The sequence below is a fragment of the Cyphomyrmex costatus genome, unplaced genomic scaffold, assembly GCF_001594065.2.
Source record: "Cyphomyrmex costatus isolate MS0001 unplaced genomic scaffold, Ccosl1.0 scaffold337, whole genome shotgun sequence".
Classification (NCBI taxonomy): domain Eukaryota; kingdom Metazoa; phylum Arthropoda; class Insecta; order Hymenoptera; family Formicidae; genus Cyphomyrmex; species Cyphomyrmex costatus.
Window position 1 is genome coordinate 18,637 of NW_017277525.1, and position 20,646 is coordinate 39,282.

At 39.3% G+C, this 20,646-nt stretch overlaps 1 protein-coding gene across 1 annotated transcript in view; it reads right to left on the bottom strand.

The window, feature by feature from the left end:
• Nucleotides 1–20,646, bottom strand: part of Sol1 (CUB domain-containing protein Sol1) — a 202,224-nt gene that overhangs the window by 7,415 nt on the left and 174,163 nt on the right. The window contains exons 8-10 of the mRNA XM_018542596.1: nucleotides 16,442–16,628; nucleotides 12,727–12,917; nucleotides 552–759 (exon numbers count right to left, since the gene is read on the bottom strand). Coding sequence (XP_018398098.1) covers nucleotides 552–759; nucleotides 12,727–12,917; nucleotides 16,442–16,628 — 586 coding nt within the window. The remainder of the gene's footprint in view (nucleotides 1–551; nucleotides 760–12,726; nucleotides 12,918–16,441; nucleotides 16,629–20,646) is intronic.

Below are 20,646 nucleotides of genomic sequence, written 5' to 3' on the forward strand. Positions count from 1 at the left end.
CGTGGAAAGATTCTAAATTTGTTTAAAGGTGATCGCATTGTATCCATTGAATCTTAGGTCAGACGAATAGTTTTCCGATACATATAATTTATCCCAAATTCATAAATCATCGTAAACTTGACGATGCTGCGCGTTTATGATTCTAGGGTTAAATCTGATATTGTATTAGGTATATTGTACGAACGCGCGCATCGTCTGGTTCTTTCAACGTTATGGAAACCCCATGCAGGATAATCAATTCAATTCATTATCGAAGTATGTGAAGTGTAAACGTTTCATTATTTATTAACTGCGATTTTTGCCGCTAGCACAATTGTTATTATCTCCTTTTAATTTATCTTCTTTTCCCATGCAAATATTATTATTCGCGTTAATTAATTTTCATTTCTCATTATTATATTTCTATATGATCTCATTCGTCAGATATTGACAATACTCGCAATTTCGATGCTGTTATTTAAAATTGGCCAATTATCTGGCTGTATCTCGCACTTTTTTTGAATTTCTTGAAAAAAACAACGTGAAAGAATTTGCTTGTTCATTGGACTTACGGTAACACTCCCTCGACGTCGAAGAAGTGAAAATGAAGGTGAACCCGTTCATTAGCTTGACCATTGAAAAAGTAGTAGCATTCCGTGGCACGAGGATACAGTCCAGGATAATTTGGCGACGTGAATGTACCGTTCCGGGTCTCGTTGCTGTTGAAAACAAAGGCACACGGATACTGCCCCTCCTGCCGACCTGTCGTTACACCAAAGTCTGAAAGAATAAAGTGTATTTGTAAGTGCACTGAAACTTGAAGGGGTCGATATTCATGCGAGTACTAAAGTGACTCGAAAGCGTCTCTTAACGATTTCTCTCTTTCAACTATTCTTTGGTTCTTCTAACATTATAAAATTATCACCGTGTTTATCAGAGAGGAAAGGAAAGGGTGAGGAACAAAATTGATTCAATTTATGGTATTCCAACAGCGTGAAAAAGGGGCTGCGAGTTTCTCGTTGTTTTTTCGTCATCACAATTTATTATCCGCGCACACTTCATTATTACAGGACCGTTTATAATCCCTCGAGCGGCTTAATAAATATTGACATGCACTAATGGTTAGCTGCGCAACATAATACAAATCATTGGCAGTACAATCGTGACATTGTAATACGCCCGAGAAATATGAATAATATCGAAGTAATTACTAATGTATTATTAATCGACAGCTTCAATGTAGACAGTGTCGAAATCGAATATTAAACCGCCAGTTTTGATAAAGCTCGTGCGTGTAAAGCCTTCCCCGCAATATCTCTATAATTATCCCGGTATAATACCTCTGACGTACAATAGCCTGTTCTTACGCTAGATTGTTTATAAGATGATTTGATGATGATAGTGTCTGAAAATACGATAGATTGTGTACACATTGCCGTCAGGGTTGCCAATTAGGATTTTGAACCGTCCGTCCAACATAGATGCGTTACAGGAGTTCCACGATATCTTGTACATTATACAACATTTTTCTTTTTATCTCGTGGAAGAATATCTTTCTGCACCTTAATAAATTTGCCCAATTTATTTAAACTAATGAATACTAATTTTGTGTTGAAATTTTTATTCATTCTTTTAAATTTAACAGAAATTCTCAGGATATAAGGAATCAGAAATCATGAAAAGCATTCTTTATTAATCTCGTTTTTATCTTTCAAATTTATCTGCTTTTTCGTATAATTATGAATTAAAACTTTTAAACGAGCATTAATTGTATTAAACATGAAATCAACAAGATAATCGTTTTTAATATGGTACTAACAATATGTATTCCGTGTTTTTTTGATGATATTTGGGATGTAATAACTAAAAATGCTCTGTCAATCATTCCTATTATTATTCCTCTTTTTAAGACAGAGAGTGTGAAAATAAAAAGTTTAAATATCTTCCCGAGAACGTAAGCTTATGATACCAATCGAATTCGATAAAATTATTATTGTTAATGGAATGGTGAGGTCTGAAAAATTTATTCTATCTCCGCTTATTTCTAAAGTAAATTGTATAAGTCTATTGTAAAATAAGTTAAATGTTTTAAGTATAATATCAACTAAACTTTTGGAAGCTGTCATTACTATGTCAATGTGTAGATAATAAAAGGAAAGTTGACCAATTATTTTACCAGATTTATAAACTTATAGCTATAATAAGTAGTCTGTGCACTTGTTACCAGGCAAGTGGACGGACAGAACAATTGTGCGAATTGGTACAATGGTTTTCATGGTCAGATTCGATCATATATTCGTCGTGTAATGGATTATCGATCGCGAGTACGAGAATATCAGTCAGTAATACTGTTATTTCTAATTCATTTTTCGTTCAGCAGAATAAAGTCGATTTTTCTCAATTTTATGTTACAGTGAGAAAAAAAATGGTCACACATCCCATCGCTCGCGCGAACGCACAACTTGATTTTTTTAAATTCTGCCAAATTGTGTAAAGAACCAAGCTTATGCTTTCAATCGATCGGGTTTTACTGGACAAGAATTGGCAGACACCAGGATCAATCAGTTGCCTTATTCGAGCGAAAAATAGCTATGCGGACTATATCCAATATAACGTCGAACACGAACTGCCATACTACTATACTGAATTGCATTTAATTCCACTTTTTTTGCCACAAAAAATTATTTCACCTTGCACCTTTTTTTCAATCGCATCAATACTGTTCGACGTAGTTGAATTTGTTCAGGACTGATCCCTCGCTGTCCCTCGCGACGAGCAAATCGAGTGAGAGCACCTCGGACCGGCGCGGCGGGACGTAAAATAATTGAATAACTCCTTGCAAACATTCCAAGCGTTGGTCGTTCGGGGCGACTTGGAGGCACCTCTTTCTTCCCCGCCGCGATCCTCTCGGCCGATTAAAATTTCTCGACAGAAGCGGCCGAAACCTCATTACGGACGACTCAATTAACTTCGATCGCGACGGACGCCCTAGAGCGACGGCTGCTACGGAGCGCGGATGGTTTAGAAAAGATCGGTGTTTCCTTCCGCTGGGAAACTTCCTGAAAAGTGATTTCCATCCTACTTCGCCGTATTCTCTTGTTGAGAAATATCCAACAGTTTCAACGACATCGTCGACGTGTCTTACCGATTCGCACGCAGAACGTTTCCGACAGTGAAAGAGAGTAGAAAAAAGAAGAGAAGGGGAGGAAAGTAGGTATGTTAATTACGGAATTGGCCCCGTTGTCACACACAGGCCCCGTTTGAAACGACTCGCGGTGGTCGCAGTTACTGTAGAACTCCTCTTGTGAGTTCCTAAAGTGCGGTACACCACGCTACGAGAGCACGGGCCAAGTTTCCTCCAGGCTGTAAACATCGAGTAATAAGCTTTCGCGAGACTTTTGTGCTTAGTTAGCCACATTTGTTATGGTCACCGTGTACGCGGTCTGCTTACTCTCTCTCTCTCTCTCTCTTTCTTGTTGCAGTCAGCTTGTTGGAGGAAGAAGAAGAAGAAGAAGAAAAGTATGAGTCGGCCTCCGGGGAAAAAGTGTGAAAATGTTTGAAAAGCGTTGCGAGTACGCTGCTGAGGTCAGCTCAGGAACCATCTCACTTAGTTGTTACCTTTCCCTTTTAACGCACTTTGTGATCGTATTGTCCCTTTCATCGTCGCCAGCGTTACCAGCTCATGCAAAATTCGGTTATGAGAGACTGTGCTTCATATTCATAAGGAGTAATATTAAAATTCACACAGTCTTAACCAAGAAATTGTGAATAATACATAGAAATTGGGACTCAATTTGAATGAAGTCAGAATTTAGACGATTTTGGAAAATCAATCTATAAATATACGTCTTCTTTGGTTATTTATGTACCATACGAGTAAATCTCGTCATAAAAATGGTGACCCGAAGAGATGGAAAAATTGTGTTCAAATATCATACTGCAAAGTTACTACCTGTAATTTTTCAATACCACATATAACAAATGTAATAATCTACAGCCTTTTCATATCGCGTTTCTCCACGCCTGCAATCGGAGCAACGTTTCATGTTTCAAACGTTTGATGTATACATATAAAAAAAAATCCTGTAAATCCTTTTTATTTATGGGACGTAAAATGGTTGTAAAATTTTGTATTGTAAAAAATCCTGTATGAAAAAGAGGACGATTTCTTTTTTTATTTATAGTAACGATATCAATTCGCGAAAACGTAAGTTTTTATTTACGCATGCATCAAATGCAGGAGTGCATAAAATTCTCGTTGATAGACTAATACATCGTCGATGTTATTATTTAGTGTTTTATAATTATTTAGTCTTCATATATTAGAATTAATATATTGAAACCGAATATATTTCTATTGAAACCGAACATATGTATATACGATACTAAACGATAAAATTATTAATAATATGTACATACAATACTAAAGGTAATATTCTATTTTTCAACTATTAAAGTATAGAGTAAATCTGTTTTTCGAAGGATGACATGAAAAATTTATTATGTGTGAGTCCAATAATACCGCCAGATTTTAAGTTTGTCTCCACTAGTGTGCTCTGTATTGAAGCTGAGAACGTTGTATTCTAAATATACATTGAAATTGTAAGAATATATGTAATCGATATTGATTTTAAGCAGATAAAATTAAAGCTACAATATTTAACAATTAATTCAGTAGTGAACAAGTTAGTTTAAAGGCATCATATTAATAGAACGTGTTACCCTATATATATAGAAATATTTTTGAAGAAAAAAATTATTTTATTATTATTAAAAAGTTGCAATTAATGTTCCGCGTTCGTCGTGATTTTTATTGTTACGAGGTCGTAACAATAAAAAAAGACGCTCCTTGACGGCGGGGGCGCGCCATATCATGCGCACTATCGAGATATCGCGAGCGTTTAGCATCGGCGACATAATGCTACTGTACGAGCTAAACTCAGGAGCGCTCCAGATATGTGCGCTCGCATACATTGTCCCGAATACTTCCGGTTTCTCGTGGTGCACTAACATATCTCGGAAAACAACGGTCGGTTGCCCTTTCTCTTTTCTGCGTGCCATTTGCCGTATAATTCGTTCGAGCCGTATAACTCTTTTGCTCTCCTTCTATCTCTTTCATCTTTCTTCCGCGTCCCGTATTCGTATCCCTCCGTATAACTAAGTAATACCTCGATTTACGTAACGCGATACAATGGCAGCGAGTATTCACAGCGCAGCATTCGCGAAGATTTTAATCAGACGAGCGTGATACGAGTGTACGATGTCAGCGAATGCTTGCCTGGCGAATTAAGCATAGAATTCAGTGGCGCATCGTTGTACGTATGGTATACAGAAAGTCGCAACGGAGAACGTCGCGCAATCTAGGCGATTAGTGCGGTTTTCCATAATGCAGGACGAAAATTAATTAATTTCGTTTTCGTTTGACGAGAAAGAAATAGAAAAAATGAAAATTATTTAGCAACTGTAGCGACAGAAGATGCGGCTACCTGGTCTCTCAAATTATGAATTTATTGAAAGGCGAATTATAGGAAAATATTCATAGCGAAAAATATTCATGCGAAAATATTTCCAATAGAATTGGAAGATGCAACGAAAATGCATCGTGCAGCCAGCAACGTCGTGTATTAGCCAATTTCGATTAAGGGAGCTTAATAAAATTTCCCATTGAAATTATGATGGACGCGTTTATTAAAATTCGATAAAATTACATTAAACGCCTTTCAACAATCGTGACAAGTAACAAAGCAAATATCGCTTTTATAAATGTCTTGCACAATCGCGTAATGATTTATCATTTATATCCTGTAACGTTGTATCAATACATTCCGCATTTGCAATTCCAGTCTAATCGACATTATACACAGATTAAAAAAAATAAAAATGACAAGATCAGCAAGTATCGAATACGACACAATTTCGCTGATTCATTGAGAACGAAATGCTCCGCGTAATTAGCAGTAGGACAAACAGATCGCAACATCCGTGCGCTATGGTACCTGCTTTTAATAGAATTTACCATCTCCAATGATTGGGTATAGTGTAAATATTTGTAAATTATATGTCCCATACTAACGCAATGTGGAATAATCGAGAATACTGCTAAATCAGCTGCTGCTTATTATCGATGCGGCTACTGATTACGATTGAAATTATCATTCACTACTATATATAACGATGCGATGCGGCATTGTGTCAGATATGCGTAGAATATACATTTTGCTTGGAAATGCGGCAATGAGCGTTCTAATAGACGTTTCTGTCACGAAAATTGAAATGAGTGAGTTATTATAATTATACATACGTATGTATACGTTTTAAGGATTTACGTAGATATATAGTGCGCGAAATGTCACGAAGTGACAAATCCCATTAAGTAATACAGTATTCAACGTTCTTACGCGACTTTTTGCAGCATATATTCTATCTGCGCAATCAATGGAAGTGACTGATGCGTGCGCGGTGCGAGCTATGCATGTAATTCCTTAATGCAGCGACGGGTCGCGTTTCTGGTTGTCGCACAATTTGTCTCCCGTAGGGATCGTCCGTTGAATTTCGACGTCAGAATCGGATATTTATGACACGGTCACGCTTCGCTTTATGACATTTCCCGATAGCTCGCGACGGGTAACGCGCGGTTAAGGGCTCGCCGGATAACGCGTGTTACGTTCGATCGGACATGCCCGCGCGATCCGATATTCATTTGTGGCGTCTGGAACAGCACGTTGCAGAACATTCGGATGATCGAGCGTAGAAATATGTAACGTATCATTAAATTCCAAAAAAAAAAAAAAAAAGAGAGAAAAAACGATGAGTACTGAATTATTCCACCACTTTGCTTTGACTCTTTTGAAAGAAAATAAAGTTGCATTATAATTTTCTTCTTATTTTTTCGCAAGTCTTCGCTATCAAATAGATTAAATTTGCATGTAAATGTTCATAATTTCCATTCCGACCGCTATTGGGAAAGGAGCGTACCTGTTTTGTACATCAACTTTATTATACGGATAGCGTGTACTCGAGCTAAGAAAGGACCCGAAGAAAGTTGCGCGCAACAATTACTCACTTGTTAAGCGTACCTCTAATAAGCAAGAAGCTTGATTTACTGGGTGCTTCAAGCATCTTGCATTTTTTTCCCCAACTGCAAATTCCTTGGAAAATTTAGAGTTCATTTCTCATTGTCCGCCTTTACAACTTCAAGAATTTTCAATGTTAGATATCTCGGTAACTAAATTGTATATTAAGATTTTAACAACGATATGGATTGCCTGATCAAACAGCAAAAAATATTTTGTTAAAGAGACACCTTGTATATCAAAAATATATAAGCAAAGTCAGAGAAAGACAAAAAGAGATTTGCTAGAAATAATGATCAAACATCTGTTTTAATGAAATCTGTGTATAAAAGAGAGGATTTATTAAATTTTTATATAAAGTTGATAATAATAAATGTTTCTTTCGCTAAAATGTTGTTTTCCACTAAACATTTGCAAAAGTACCTAAATTTATTTTCAATCGGGCAAACGTTGAACGAGACACATTTTAATAATGTTATTATATAATTTAATCGATCAGTTATTCATCCGCGATGCGAACACTCTGTCAGATATGCGAGTTGCGTAACTGCAACACACCGTTCAAATTATGAATTGGCTGATTTTATTTCAATGATTAGCGACGTGCCAGAAAATATAAACTGCCTCGTCGGACTGAGTGCATTACGATATAGAGTAAATAAATCAATATTACTAAGTTTCCAAACGGTATTATATCAGCATAGAGGGCATAAATAAATAAATAAATAAATAAATTTTCCGAAATGTTCTTGCAAATTACCGAGATCGATGCGATAGTGGATCACTGATGTTTATATTACCAATGCATTATCGAATTAATGTCCATGAGCAAATAGTTACTCGATGGTTCTTTAATGTTCATTAAATATTTAGTAAAACGAACGTTATTTAATCATGAATTATCCGCACAATTTCAACATACAAATTTAATAGTTACAATTATTTATCTTTCATCAAGCTCGAGAGGATATAATATTATATTAATAACGCTTTGTTTTCGTTAGGTGGTCTTATACGCTCACCGGTGACGTCATCCTGAATTGAAGTCCCATATTGTTTCGTTTGGCTGGCAAGGGCGCGATGGTTGCAGTTTTTTCTACTTGTATCACCGGCGTCTCGCGTTTCAACGTAGGGTTTTCATTTTGAAATGACCTCACTCTACCCTCCTCGATCTGCTCTTTTTTCCAGTCGCGTCGTTTGTTTCGCGCTTGCAACAAGCAATGTCCCTCCGATTACGTGAGGTGTGAGGGTGAGGGAGGAGGGGTTAAAGTAACGAGAACGTCGCGTTTGTCCACGCTTTGTACATTTCTGCGGAAATTACAGGATATTTGTGAACCCTGTGACGTACGTTTCGCGCTGCAGTTTGACGGAAATGCCAACGGCAAAATTGACGATAAATTGCGCGAATCAACGGTAATGAGCTACTAATTTTATATAGCTTCGATGTATTTGTCCGCGATAAAGAAAAATTCAGTCAACATTTTCAAGTAATTTATAGGCCTGATTATTAATCGCCAACGTTTCGCGCTTGTATAAGTACTCGTAACTTATGCAACGAAATTTACATCCGTAAACAAACTTCCGCCTAAGCACTGTTTTGTGTTCGCGCAAAAAGAAGCTCTAAATTTCGTGGCGACGTTAAACCAGGTACTCTGCATAACTATGCACCGGATGCTACAGATATTATAACTACGCATGCTGTTACACGCTGAAGGAACAAACATGGATCAACAATCCCGCCATGTTTGTTGTTGGACAACGCTGTGCCTCGAACTTTTGGTATCACGGGATTGTGTGTCGGTCGAGCGAATCTCGAAGTAAGCCGGCGAGTTACACGGTAGACGGGAAACCTATTTTGTTTCGCCAGACCGGCTTCGCGATTGAGATTCACGCACAGCTACCTACCACAGCGCTTCAGCCTCGCTCGGTATTCGCAGCGTATCGGAGCGTAGGATCCAATAAAATGGTACGTTTAGTTGCCCGTTACTCCGATAAAGCCTAGTCGAGACGGCCTACGGTATCAATTTTTCAAGATTGCCGAGACGAGAGAATTTCTTCGCCATGCCACCGGTAGCTTCTACCTTCCGATCAAGGCGGATACGTGTGTAACTCGTGTAGAAAACACCTAAGTTATCACTGTTTTGTACGCAACGTTTAATACACGGATGTACTACATACATCGTATACATTACATATCGTCGATCATTTTTCTTTGTTTAAATTAGCTGCGGTAAGCATTATTATATAGCCGATAATATCTTGTTGGTGCAAACGAGATGGAATCGGATCGTTCGCGTACGTGATTATATTGTATAAAAATACAAAACGTACGTACACGTGTGATCGCGTATATACGTAAAAAAGCGATCAAAGCAAACGAAAGGCAAGAGAGAGAGAGAGAGAGAGAGAGAGAGAGAGAGAGAGAGAGAAAAGGACGGTATAAACGAGCTCTCATTTCTTTTTTTTTTTTTTTTTTCCTAGTACACGTGGCGTATCCGTAAAATTGATAAAGTTTCGCGAGAACTTTTATAATACCCGGCCATGGAAGAATGTTCAAGTATATACGAGCTGGCAATTTATGTTGCGCCAGATCGCGTCGCTCTGTCCCGAAGTCGGCCATGGGCGGGCACGAAGGGACAGGATCGCCTCGAGCCGTTGTATGTATCATGGGTGAACGCAGACTGTTTATCACACTTTCGAGTGGGTATAACCGTCGTTAAAATCGTCCTGCGATCTACATTACAAAAGATTCGCTGCCGTCTCGCGCGATAGTCGTAGTTCGGCATCGTGCGCGTATCCGAGAGCGTTCGGCCGCCGAGCTCCCTTCTCGTCGTTTCCTTCCTTCCTTCCTGGCCCTGTCTCGGCCGGACTCCTCCCAACTTTGCAATTGTAATCGCAACGATAACGATTCCGGCACCTCGTTCTACTATTCGCGCGAAATAACTCTCGAAATGCAAAACGGTCTTGTTTCAAGGTACACATAGGTATTTAAAGCGTTGTCCGTGAACTCGTCTTTTTTTTTTTTTTTTCGAGGGTGGCGGCCAGTTACTTAACTTGCGTTAGAGTTGTATAGTTTCACGCGAGAGAGACGCGTATGTTTCAAATATCTTAATGGTCAGCAACAGTATACGTCAGCATCACACACTGTGTGACGTATGTTTTAGATTCGTTTAAAAAGTTTAACGTTTAATGGATGACCGAAGTTGGCGAGTCGACCGAATGAGTCGACGCGGCGCACTTCCCCGCGCCCTGTATGACTTGACGCAACAATACGACGTACGATGTGCACCCGTATCAACTTTGCCGAGTTCGTCGGAAATATTGCGTCGAAACTCCGAGGAAGTTCGAAAGCGGAATACGCCAGGTTACACTAAAGCGTTGCTGCTAATACGGCCGTAAGTTTCATACGTTTGATACCGGCGCGACGCGTATGGATACGTATGTACAAAGCGTCAGACAAACACGGAACGCTATATATATATATATATATATATGTACACGTATATATGTGCTTGGATGTCGAAGCGCTACGACGCCGACGACGACGTTGTTTTCCAAAAGCTCTGTCCCACTTCTTCGTCGACGATGGATTCGTAAATCCGTCACCGTCTCACCCGACGAGTCGAGTTCTCTCACTAGTCACGTCGTGAGGAATATGTCGCTCGCTAACTGCCAACGCTGCCATCGTTGCTGTCGACGATATTTGGAACGTTCGACCGAATTCCGAAACTTCCGGTCGATGTCCTTTGGCGCGCGCGTCTCGCCTCCTCGTGACTAAACGAATCGACGTAGCGATAAGTTTCCGCGAGAAACGTCGATGAACTGACGACGCGACACCGTCCAAACACACACGACGCGGTGGTTACGTCTCGTCTGCAAAGAAATATCGTACGATATCGACGTATATATCGTAAATACACGCGGTGAAGAAAATAGATTTTCGCACAAAGTGTTCGCACCGAGAGACAAACTCGCTTTTTAGTGGGGTGGGGGGAGCCTAATTTACCATCGCAGCGGAAGACGAGACTAATTGCGAGAAGGGCGGGTTACACCGAGTAGACGTCATAAATCTCGCGTCCTTCGCGTTTGCAATGGCGTGTTTGTCGTTAAGGTGTAATTCGCGATTATCCGCCTGCTATTGTCGCCGTGACGTCGATTATAACGACGAAGAGCGAGAAATTTGTCTGCTGATTATGTTGTGACTTCTCTCTCTCCCTCTCTCTCTCTCTAACGATGTCATAATTACTAGTTTCAAGCGTGAGTAAAGATATGTGTATACAGACGTCGCATAGGGAAAATGTATCGCGCGACTCGGTTGACACGCACATATCAGTCTGAGATGACATCAGCCTTCCCCTAAGGAAATGTCCTAGTCAGCGCGTAGAATGTTATTCCTGCAGGACCGGTGAGTCCTTTCTAAGACGCGTCATATCGATTCGTCGTCGAGGAACGTCGTTGTGCTTGTGACAGTTCGGGGAGTGAGACCCGCGTCTGGTTTCCTGCGCGAGAAGGAAGGGAGCGCGATTGCGAATCTCTTCTCGGTGTCCGTTCCAGTTCGATTGCCGAATACCTACTTCGATTTGCGAGAGCAACCCCGTCTTTTTCAAGGATCCTCCCGAGGACTATTTATGTGGGCCCCCGAAGAACGTACCCGCATCCCTCGGTACGATAATTCAGCCGCGAAGTTTCAAAGACGTGGGTGAGGGTGGGCGGAAGTGCGGAGAAGAGGGAGGTTACGTCCCGCTCGTAAAAATTAAACTCAAACTTGCCGTTAACATTCATAATACGGAGCTGCGGAGGAGCGACTTTGCCGGAACTTCGCCGCCGTATCTCTTTCCACCGTTGCAAAATAGGTCAGGATCCATTTTGCCGCGTTTCAATTATGCGATAGCGCGCGAACTTTCGACTCTGCTCGATAGTAGCCGGAGGACGATAAAATACTCGGCATAATCGAGCGATATTCATCCCTTAACTGACGGCACGGCAAAGTTGTCTCCTGCTTCTACCCCCTACTTGATATCTCGGACAGATTGTTTGCCTCCGCGTTTCTTCGTTGTTCGTGCACGCCCTGTGTTAACTTTCGTCAGTATACAGTCGCGCGAGATGCACTCCCTGTGACTTTCTTACGTTAAGCATCCCTCCGCATTCTTTCGATTCTCGATATAAGACGAATACACTTCGCGATCCATTTGTTCCGTTACTGCTCGTCCAGCGGCCGTGTGTGCTACAACTCCGAGCTCACCTGTGTGAGTGATAAACGGCGAAACGCGGCGAGACGCATTGCTATCGCGATAGAATGCTCGGCGGAAATTGAAATTTTGACGGGACATAGGTGCTCATAGGAGAAAAGCCCGGAATACGGCTCCGTGCCCCATCTACGAATATATAAGATCGTACGTCATGGCCTGATCTTGCGCCGCGAACACGTTCCATGTCGATAAGTTATTCTCGATGATCCCCGTCGTCCATCTGGACTGGAACGTTTCCAATCGATTTACGAGAAGACAATATACGTGTAAATCTACGCGCGTTTCGCACCCCGGCGAAAGATTTCTACTCGAAAGATTCACTTTGAATTATCACGAGATAAAATACAATCTCATTCCATTGTTTTTTTTTTTCGCAAATTTAAATTTCATTACAGACATAAACTTACTAAAATCAATCCACTTACTTTCCATGAAGGTGTACGTCGCTTTAAAGCCTCTCGAATGGCGAGATGACGTTAGTCCCTGAAACTCCAAGGAAAGCCGCGGACCGTTGCTCATGATAGGCCGCGGTGGTATATCTCCGCAGAACGAATCTATTTTGTCCTTCTTTCCATCTATATTCACGAATGCCACCAGTGAATCGACCCCCTCGCAACTGCAATAAAAAATAATATATTTGTAATGCATTTCTCCTGGGTGTCACTTTACATGTGTATATAGATACACATGTTATATTTGGAAAATTAATTATTTTATTTGTTTCAAGTGCATATCTATGGTTGCAACCAAAATTTGATACTTTTGAGCGCGATAATTATTTCACGGAGAACCAACAATTACCACATAATTTCAATAATTACAATAATTGTAGAGATAAAGTATCTCTCACCTCCTGCACGATCAATTTATTATGGTAATATTCTACATATAATTACAATATTAAAGAGTAAAGAGAAAAAAAAAATAGTAGATAAAAAAATTTGACGAAAAAAGAAAATAATATCTGCATACATATTCCAAAATTTATGATGGTAGAATAATTTCCAGTAAAATATAGCTTTCATTACTCAACGCGGCGTTAATTATTTGGTTTAAAAAGTTTTGGGACTGTCTCACAGAGCGCAGTCGCGTCAGCGTTGTCACCGCGATGTGCAGCCTTCGTTACGCGTCACAAAATAACATTCGATAGGAAAAACTTTTCATTTCCTCGACAAAAGATGCTCCGCTACCGAGGGGACTCGTATTTCCATTTCTGATTTCACGTCCCGTTAGAACACAAGGAACAGGAATCAAGATGTATTTGTCCCGGTACGCGCACCGGAGTGTGTACTGCAACACGTTGCACGTTGTCCAATTTTATATTCTGTGCTTACGACGCCCGCGCCGTTAGCGAACTTTGAACGATAACTCGACACCGAGTTGACATTCTGGAGTCTGGACTTTCGTTTCACAAACTCTTGACACGAAAACTCGCTGTCGTCCCTCGCGAAAATTATCCGCTACAATCTGTTCGTCGAGTCGGAAATATCGAATAATTGCAATCAGTTATAATCGACTTAAAACAATCAATTTCGTTTGATGCATAACATGTTTATTGAAATAGAGAATCTCATATTAGAAATAAACGTCTATAAAATTTAAAATGTTTACAATAAAGTAATATAAAGATATAAGACAGAGAGAAAGGGAGAAGTACAGTTTTTTATTGAATACGTTTATGTTTGTGTGAGATTGCTGGATAAAATATTTAAATGGATACACTAGAATCTATATTACTTTTATCAGTAAATAAGCTGCGAGTACTATTTCACAAAAAATTCCTCCAAAAATAATTAAAATCCCGTTGATAAAGCTACTATTTACAAGCTTTATCAACGTAATTTTAATTATTTTCATTATTACTGATTCCTCTCGTTTGTTTTCTCTTCAAAATATATTTATAGACATATAATATGAAAAACACAAATGCGTTACATTAAATATTTATTTGACTTAACAACAAATCTAATAGTAAACTAGTCAAAGTAAACATGATACAACTCGACAAGAGATGCATTTCGACCAAAGAAAATAATTTTGAGGATGGTATGTTTTGAACACACGCAGTTTACATCAAGTATATAATTATAAAACTTTCAACTAAATTGGTGAAAGAGGCAACATGTCATCCTGTTGTTCTTTTTTACGGCAAGCTTTAAAGAAACAATCACGTTAAACACATGTTCGCATAAAAGTAGCCCCGTCCTCTTGCTGCGTTTAGCGTTTGAGCATTCCTATTACACTCCTATTTGAGCTCAACGTGCCGTGGTTTACTGTATCATAATTACGCAATCGTCCTGCGGGCACAATCCGCAATGGATGGCTTTTAACCAGCCAATTTACAATTCGCAAGACATACCGAGAGAGAACCAATATAATGTATATGATATATAATAAAGAATATTATTTGCCAATACACACACAAGGCAGGCCTATATGTGCGTGATCATGTGCAATGATTTCGTACATGAGCAAATTTGTGTAGCGTTACTGCATGAATGCGCAAACCATGTGCTCGGAAAATTTCGACCAATCTACTCGGATGATTTGAAGAAAACTGGAGAGAAAAATCAGATGACGATGCGACGCGGCTGCTCTCCAACGGACGTCTATTCAGAAGAAATTACCTTAGCATTTGAATGCACTCATATTTCCGACATGCATCACATGAGTAGATATCATGTATATTACAAAACGTTCATCTTGTATCGTATGAATAAATACGATAATGCGAGATAGCGATGCTTGTGTTATTCTAAGGTAAAATATTTCCATAAAACAACACATACACGCAACAAAAATATTTTGAATATGATAATTATAATATTAACACGTTTGTGCAAATATTATCACTTCCTTGTGAAAATGTTAGGTTTTTCGAAATAACTTATCAGAGTTATATATGTGCGCAATTAATTAAGTGTAATTTTAATTATATTAATAACGTGTGTTATTTGAAACTTTTTAGTTTTTCACATTATTATCATAAAGAGAAAAGCAATGAACAATTATGAATTATGACAATCATATTATTCATGTGTGCATTATATCGTTCGTATAACTTAGCTCCTAGAGTTTATTTAATCGTAACTATTTCAACTTAGAGAAGCTCTTGTGATCACTGCAGAATGCACGAGTGCAGATGCTTATGAAGCAATGGGGAAAGTACCACGTCAGTTCAATAGTACGCACAAACCCTAATTAAATCGTATTTAAGATCAGCCACGTGGAAAATGAATGAGAGGATAAGTGATCGCGGCGAGTGCAATTGTCGGCGAACCCGCAGTGGTTGTATCGCAGCGGTTTTCCCGGGATTTTCTATGCTGATCTCTGTCTCTTCTCGGCCAGGTTCTTCATTCAATCTCTACGTTAGAGGGAAACGCTCTCGATCGATCTCTGCCTCTTCGAACTCAGAGGTATCCTCGAAAGCTTGGTCAGATTTTTGAGAATCAGAATCTTTTGTCGGATTCGAATAAAATGTCTTACACTGGTAAAGTGACAATGCAACTTTACGTATAGAAATGGGCGAATTTAGGCGAATGGGTATTGACCTGGAAGGGAAGAAAGCACGATGTGCGTAAACGTGCCAGAAAAATTTGAAAATCTCCAAGGCAACAATTTTACTACATTTACTAAATTGGAACCTACGCTTTCTCCGCACGCTTTCGACATCGCACAATTTTTGAAAGTAAAGGGTACAAAGCGATAACACGTTAAAGTACGAAATAAAAGCAGTACCAGCCTTACTCTTAGGCCGGCTTACAAAGTGAGTTTCTCATGACATTTTGAAATTGCACTTGTTGTATTCCAGTGTAACAGTTTGAAGACAGAATGGCGATGTCTATTATATGCATGCAAATATGTACATAATGTTTATGGTAGCATACACCTGTTGTGTCATAAGAATATATCGAAAGATCTAGGCATAGTTTGTGTGCTATATATGTAGTTACATTGCTACTGAACGCAATGATATACTTGTGAAAACAGTTCTACATAAATCTGGTATATTCACGACGTACGGAATCGATCGCGCGGCCGTGCAAGTCTTACGAAAACAGATATAATTTTCCGAGTGAAGATATATTCGTACAACGAATTCATACAGTTCAGGAACTATATAAAATATGATAGACTTACTCATTTGGATTGCTCTGAGAATTAAACAGATTCAAGTCCTGGAATATCACCTGCACCCGTTCCTTTCCTCTTCCCTGAAAGTCGTATGTACAATGTGTCCTGGATGGATATGGATTCGGGTATCCAGGTGACATGACTATGCCTGTTTTTGTTGTATCGCTGTTGTAAACCATGTCGCAGAGAGACGCTGTAACAAAGAGATGCACACGGTGACTTAACGAGCGGCAACAGTTGACGAATAAAAAAGAGAACATAACGAAAGTAATTAATTGAGGCGCAGCCAAAGGAAGAAAAAATGCCAATTAAATTACGCGACAGCTTTCTTCGTTGCCCTTATCTTTTTGTACTGAAAGATACGTTGTACGAATTAAATTATGAATATTTCGTGTTTTAATTACAAGTGCTTGCGCATCGACGGCTGCTATAATATGCAAACGAGCACTGGCTCTGCTGTATCAAGAGGACGCGTTGCATAAAAATCACGCAAAGACTACAAAAGTATGATAATAATAATCATGTATTTATTAGTTCTATTAGCGGAAATAAAATATTCCAAATTAAAATATATGAGAGGAATTTTTTTTGAAATCCCGCTCTCGTTGAAAGCGTACAACAATATGACGAAAACAAATTTTTATTTGTGTTAGGCAAACACCATCTCTATTTGTCATCAAATAAATTAAAATTGTAATACAAAAGATATTCATGTCTCTAGCGCTGTCGCATTTTTTTTTTTGTAATAGTTTCGCCGTCTTTATGTATCTATACTATTCGCATAGCATTAAGATTGAATGAGTCTCACAAGGAGGAAGGTATGAAATTATTTAATGTGATAAATATCTTAACCCGCTTTGCCGCGTATAACGGTACCACGATTGTAGCGCGTATTCGTTTCGAGTCTCTACGCTTTAATCTTCTCGACAGTTATTAATCTTTCCGTAATTTAACGCCAGAATCGCTGAGGTACGCTTCGCAAGATGAATCTTCCGAAGAAATGCCGTCATTAGGCGAACCTTGGCGTTACGAGCGCGTGAGCGTGCGTACTTGTACATTTTCCCGTGAATATATTTTCTGCGCTTCTCCCACGAGTTTCCTCTCTCGCCGTATAAACAGTGCGCTGTCTATCCGTGCGTAAACCATTAGCGTTCCGCAATATGATTGTAAAATTCCAAGTTACCACACTGCACGTGTAAAGATGTAAAATTATACTTCACGTGCTCGTATGTAAAAATTCATGTAATACAGATTACGGTAGAAATTATACGTGTAATTGAGACATACAGACTAAATACGTTGGTCGTCACAATCGTAGTTACGATAATTATCGGCCATTATTTTCCTAAACAAATCACACGAGCCAGCGCGTGCAATATTAACTTACTGTTGACTTGGTTTAGAAACTAACCAGCGGTAATTAATATTGCTATACGATGCGTATAATCGGGATGCTGAAAAGCTGGCTTAGGGATGCAATAATGCATCGTTGAATACAGAGCTATCTCGTAATTCATCGTTTTGCTGTTCAATACAATGTTTCGATATGTGTTCGTATCTAGGATATGAAGAAATTCGATAAAACTGTCATTTGGCCAGGTCACTATTGCTGCGACCTCGCGCCTCAAAGCCGTCGACGCGAGGCCGACAATGGCTTTTATCGAGTTTGGAAAAAGTAATGCAATATCTTGGCTCCCCGAGTAGCTACCTTAACGACCTTCGTGAACTCACAACAGTAAAAAAAAATATATATATATATATATTTATACATATATATATATTCTTTATCATATATTATATAGATCAGGCTTGTTATATTATCAAATATATCAGACTTAATATATCACATATATATACCTAAATATTTTTTTTTTTTTTTTTTTTTTTTTTTTTTTTTTTTTTTTTTTTTTTTTTTTTTTTTTTTTTTTTTTTTTTTTTTTTTAGTTAACGAGAGAAGATATTTATATCAGTTCTGACGCAGTGCTTTTAACAGTCGCGCTTGAGAGGGAAAGGCATCGATACGGGAAAGGACTTGCGATGCACTGAAACTGAAAAGGTGCAAGGTATCAATACGTCGTCAGTCATGAATGTTGTATGAGTGTTTGTATCAGGATCGTACTTATCGCGAACTTTGCGTTATAGCAAACTTGGCGTCGCTACGAGAATATTGGAAATATAGTTGCGCGCTACGTTCAAGCTTTTCCTTTTTCATCCGTTCTCTTAACGCCATTTTTAGCTCGATTTCCGCTTTGAGACTTACATACATATGTCTACGATAATGTATGTAATATACATATATGTATATATATTTTTTAAGGAAATATATCTAAATCTCGACTGAAGATCGGTATTATCTAATACATATATTTCTTGTTGAAAACATTGCACCATCATTTAATTTTCTCTATCGTTTCTTCATCGTTTCGTCAATGCATAATTTTCGTTTTAAGAGCAGCATGTTATTGGAAATGCTGGACTGGAAATGTGCATTATACTGTGCCGTAATGGCCACTGCCATTCTAAAGCTTTCTTATTGTTGAGCATTGCGTTGCGCCCTATATATCTGCGAAGAAACTTAGAGGAGTGTGCGCATGCCGCAAAAATAAAGAAAGTGGAAGGTAAAAGCGGACGATTTTGCGGGCATCTAATGTCGTGAAAATAGTATGCAACGGCGTTTACAGGCGATGTTGACCGTGTTTAACGATATTCGATTAAAAATACATTAATTCTGTGCATTCAGCGTTGGCCGTGCGTAAATTAATTGTGCAATGCGTACATACACAATTGTCTTTTCATTAATTAATTTACCAGGTTTACCGACAGCTTCATTTAAGATTATAATTTATATTCTGTACGCGCATGTGTTATTTACATGTACACGTAATACACTTTTTTTTTATTTAAGCGTTATCCGCTGCGAGTATCGACTTTTGAACATCGTACGCAAGAGGAGCCAACTAACACCAAGAAAGGCTAGGCAAAGAGATGCGCGGCAGAAGCGGCAAACGTTTTAATTTGCATTCATGAGCCGTCCTCTCAAAATTCTTAGAGTCACCAAGTATTCCGAGTACGTCTCCCGTTATATTTGGGGAACGAATTCACTTACGGCGATCAATTTCTATACTGGCGAGAATATCGCGCTGTCAGACGTGGCTATCTCGGTGAGATTGGCAATCGACAGTTTTTAGAATAGCGATCGTTGCTTATGTAAACTATCATATATTATGTATGAGGAGAGAAAATGGTATTGTTCTGATATTCCTGTCCAATTTTCGTCCAATTTTTTCCCTGTCCAAGTTACGACGGTACGTATACAGTCTGAAAGTTAGTCACACTCTGATAATCTGCAAAATGCCGCGATTAACGCTTTAATCCAAAGCGGTGCAATTTCACGCCGCAGTCGTTTTAGTCGCGTAAAAAGAATTCTCAGAACCATTACTCCTACGGTGACGATTTCGCCACGCTGTTTTACAAACTTCCACATCGTGTCGCGTAATTGCGAGTGGGCGCAACACACGGCGGTGATACGCGCGCGGGCATTGCATGGCGTTGTCGGAATAGTTTTAAGCTCGTTTCACTGGCGGATGCGAGATATATTCACAATCCACTTGCGTGGCAGGCGGTCAGCGCATGGAAAGGCTCCATGGTAGCCTGTAATGTAACGTAAAACCGTTGACAATCCCCGTCTTACCACAATCGCGGATTTCCTAATTAAACAGCACATTTAGCCGGGAACAAGCGAGTCAGCAGCCGCCGGCCCGGCGGGTATTAATAATTTACGAACTTTGTTGAAATTAATTTGAACGCCATTTGCGAGCCGCGTCTTGGCGGTAAGTCCTGTCCTAACTCCGCAGATTTAAGCAACTCTCCCTTCTGCACACCCATATCCTCCCCTCAGCAGAATCCGTACCGAGGATATATCCGCATGGGTTTCCGGTTCCGTTCGAATGATGAACGTTCATATTTTCTTGCGCATTTTGGCGTAACCGCGAATACGAACGTTCGTGAGCACTGCGTGTTTGTAGCGGTAGTCGCTGTCGGCAGCAAAAAGTTCGTCGCCTCTCGTCATGAAATTTAATTTAGACTTTAAATCAGACTTTTTTGACACCTCTTTCCGATCATTCCGAAGCGACGATTCCAAGCGATGAAAAATGACTTGCTTCAATCGCGCGCGATTTATATCTAAGAGATACGCATCGATCCTCCTAAGT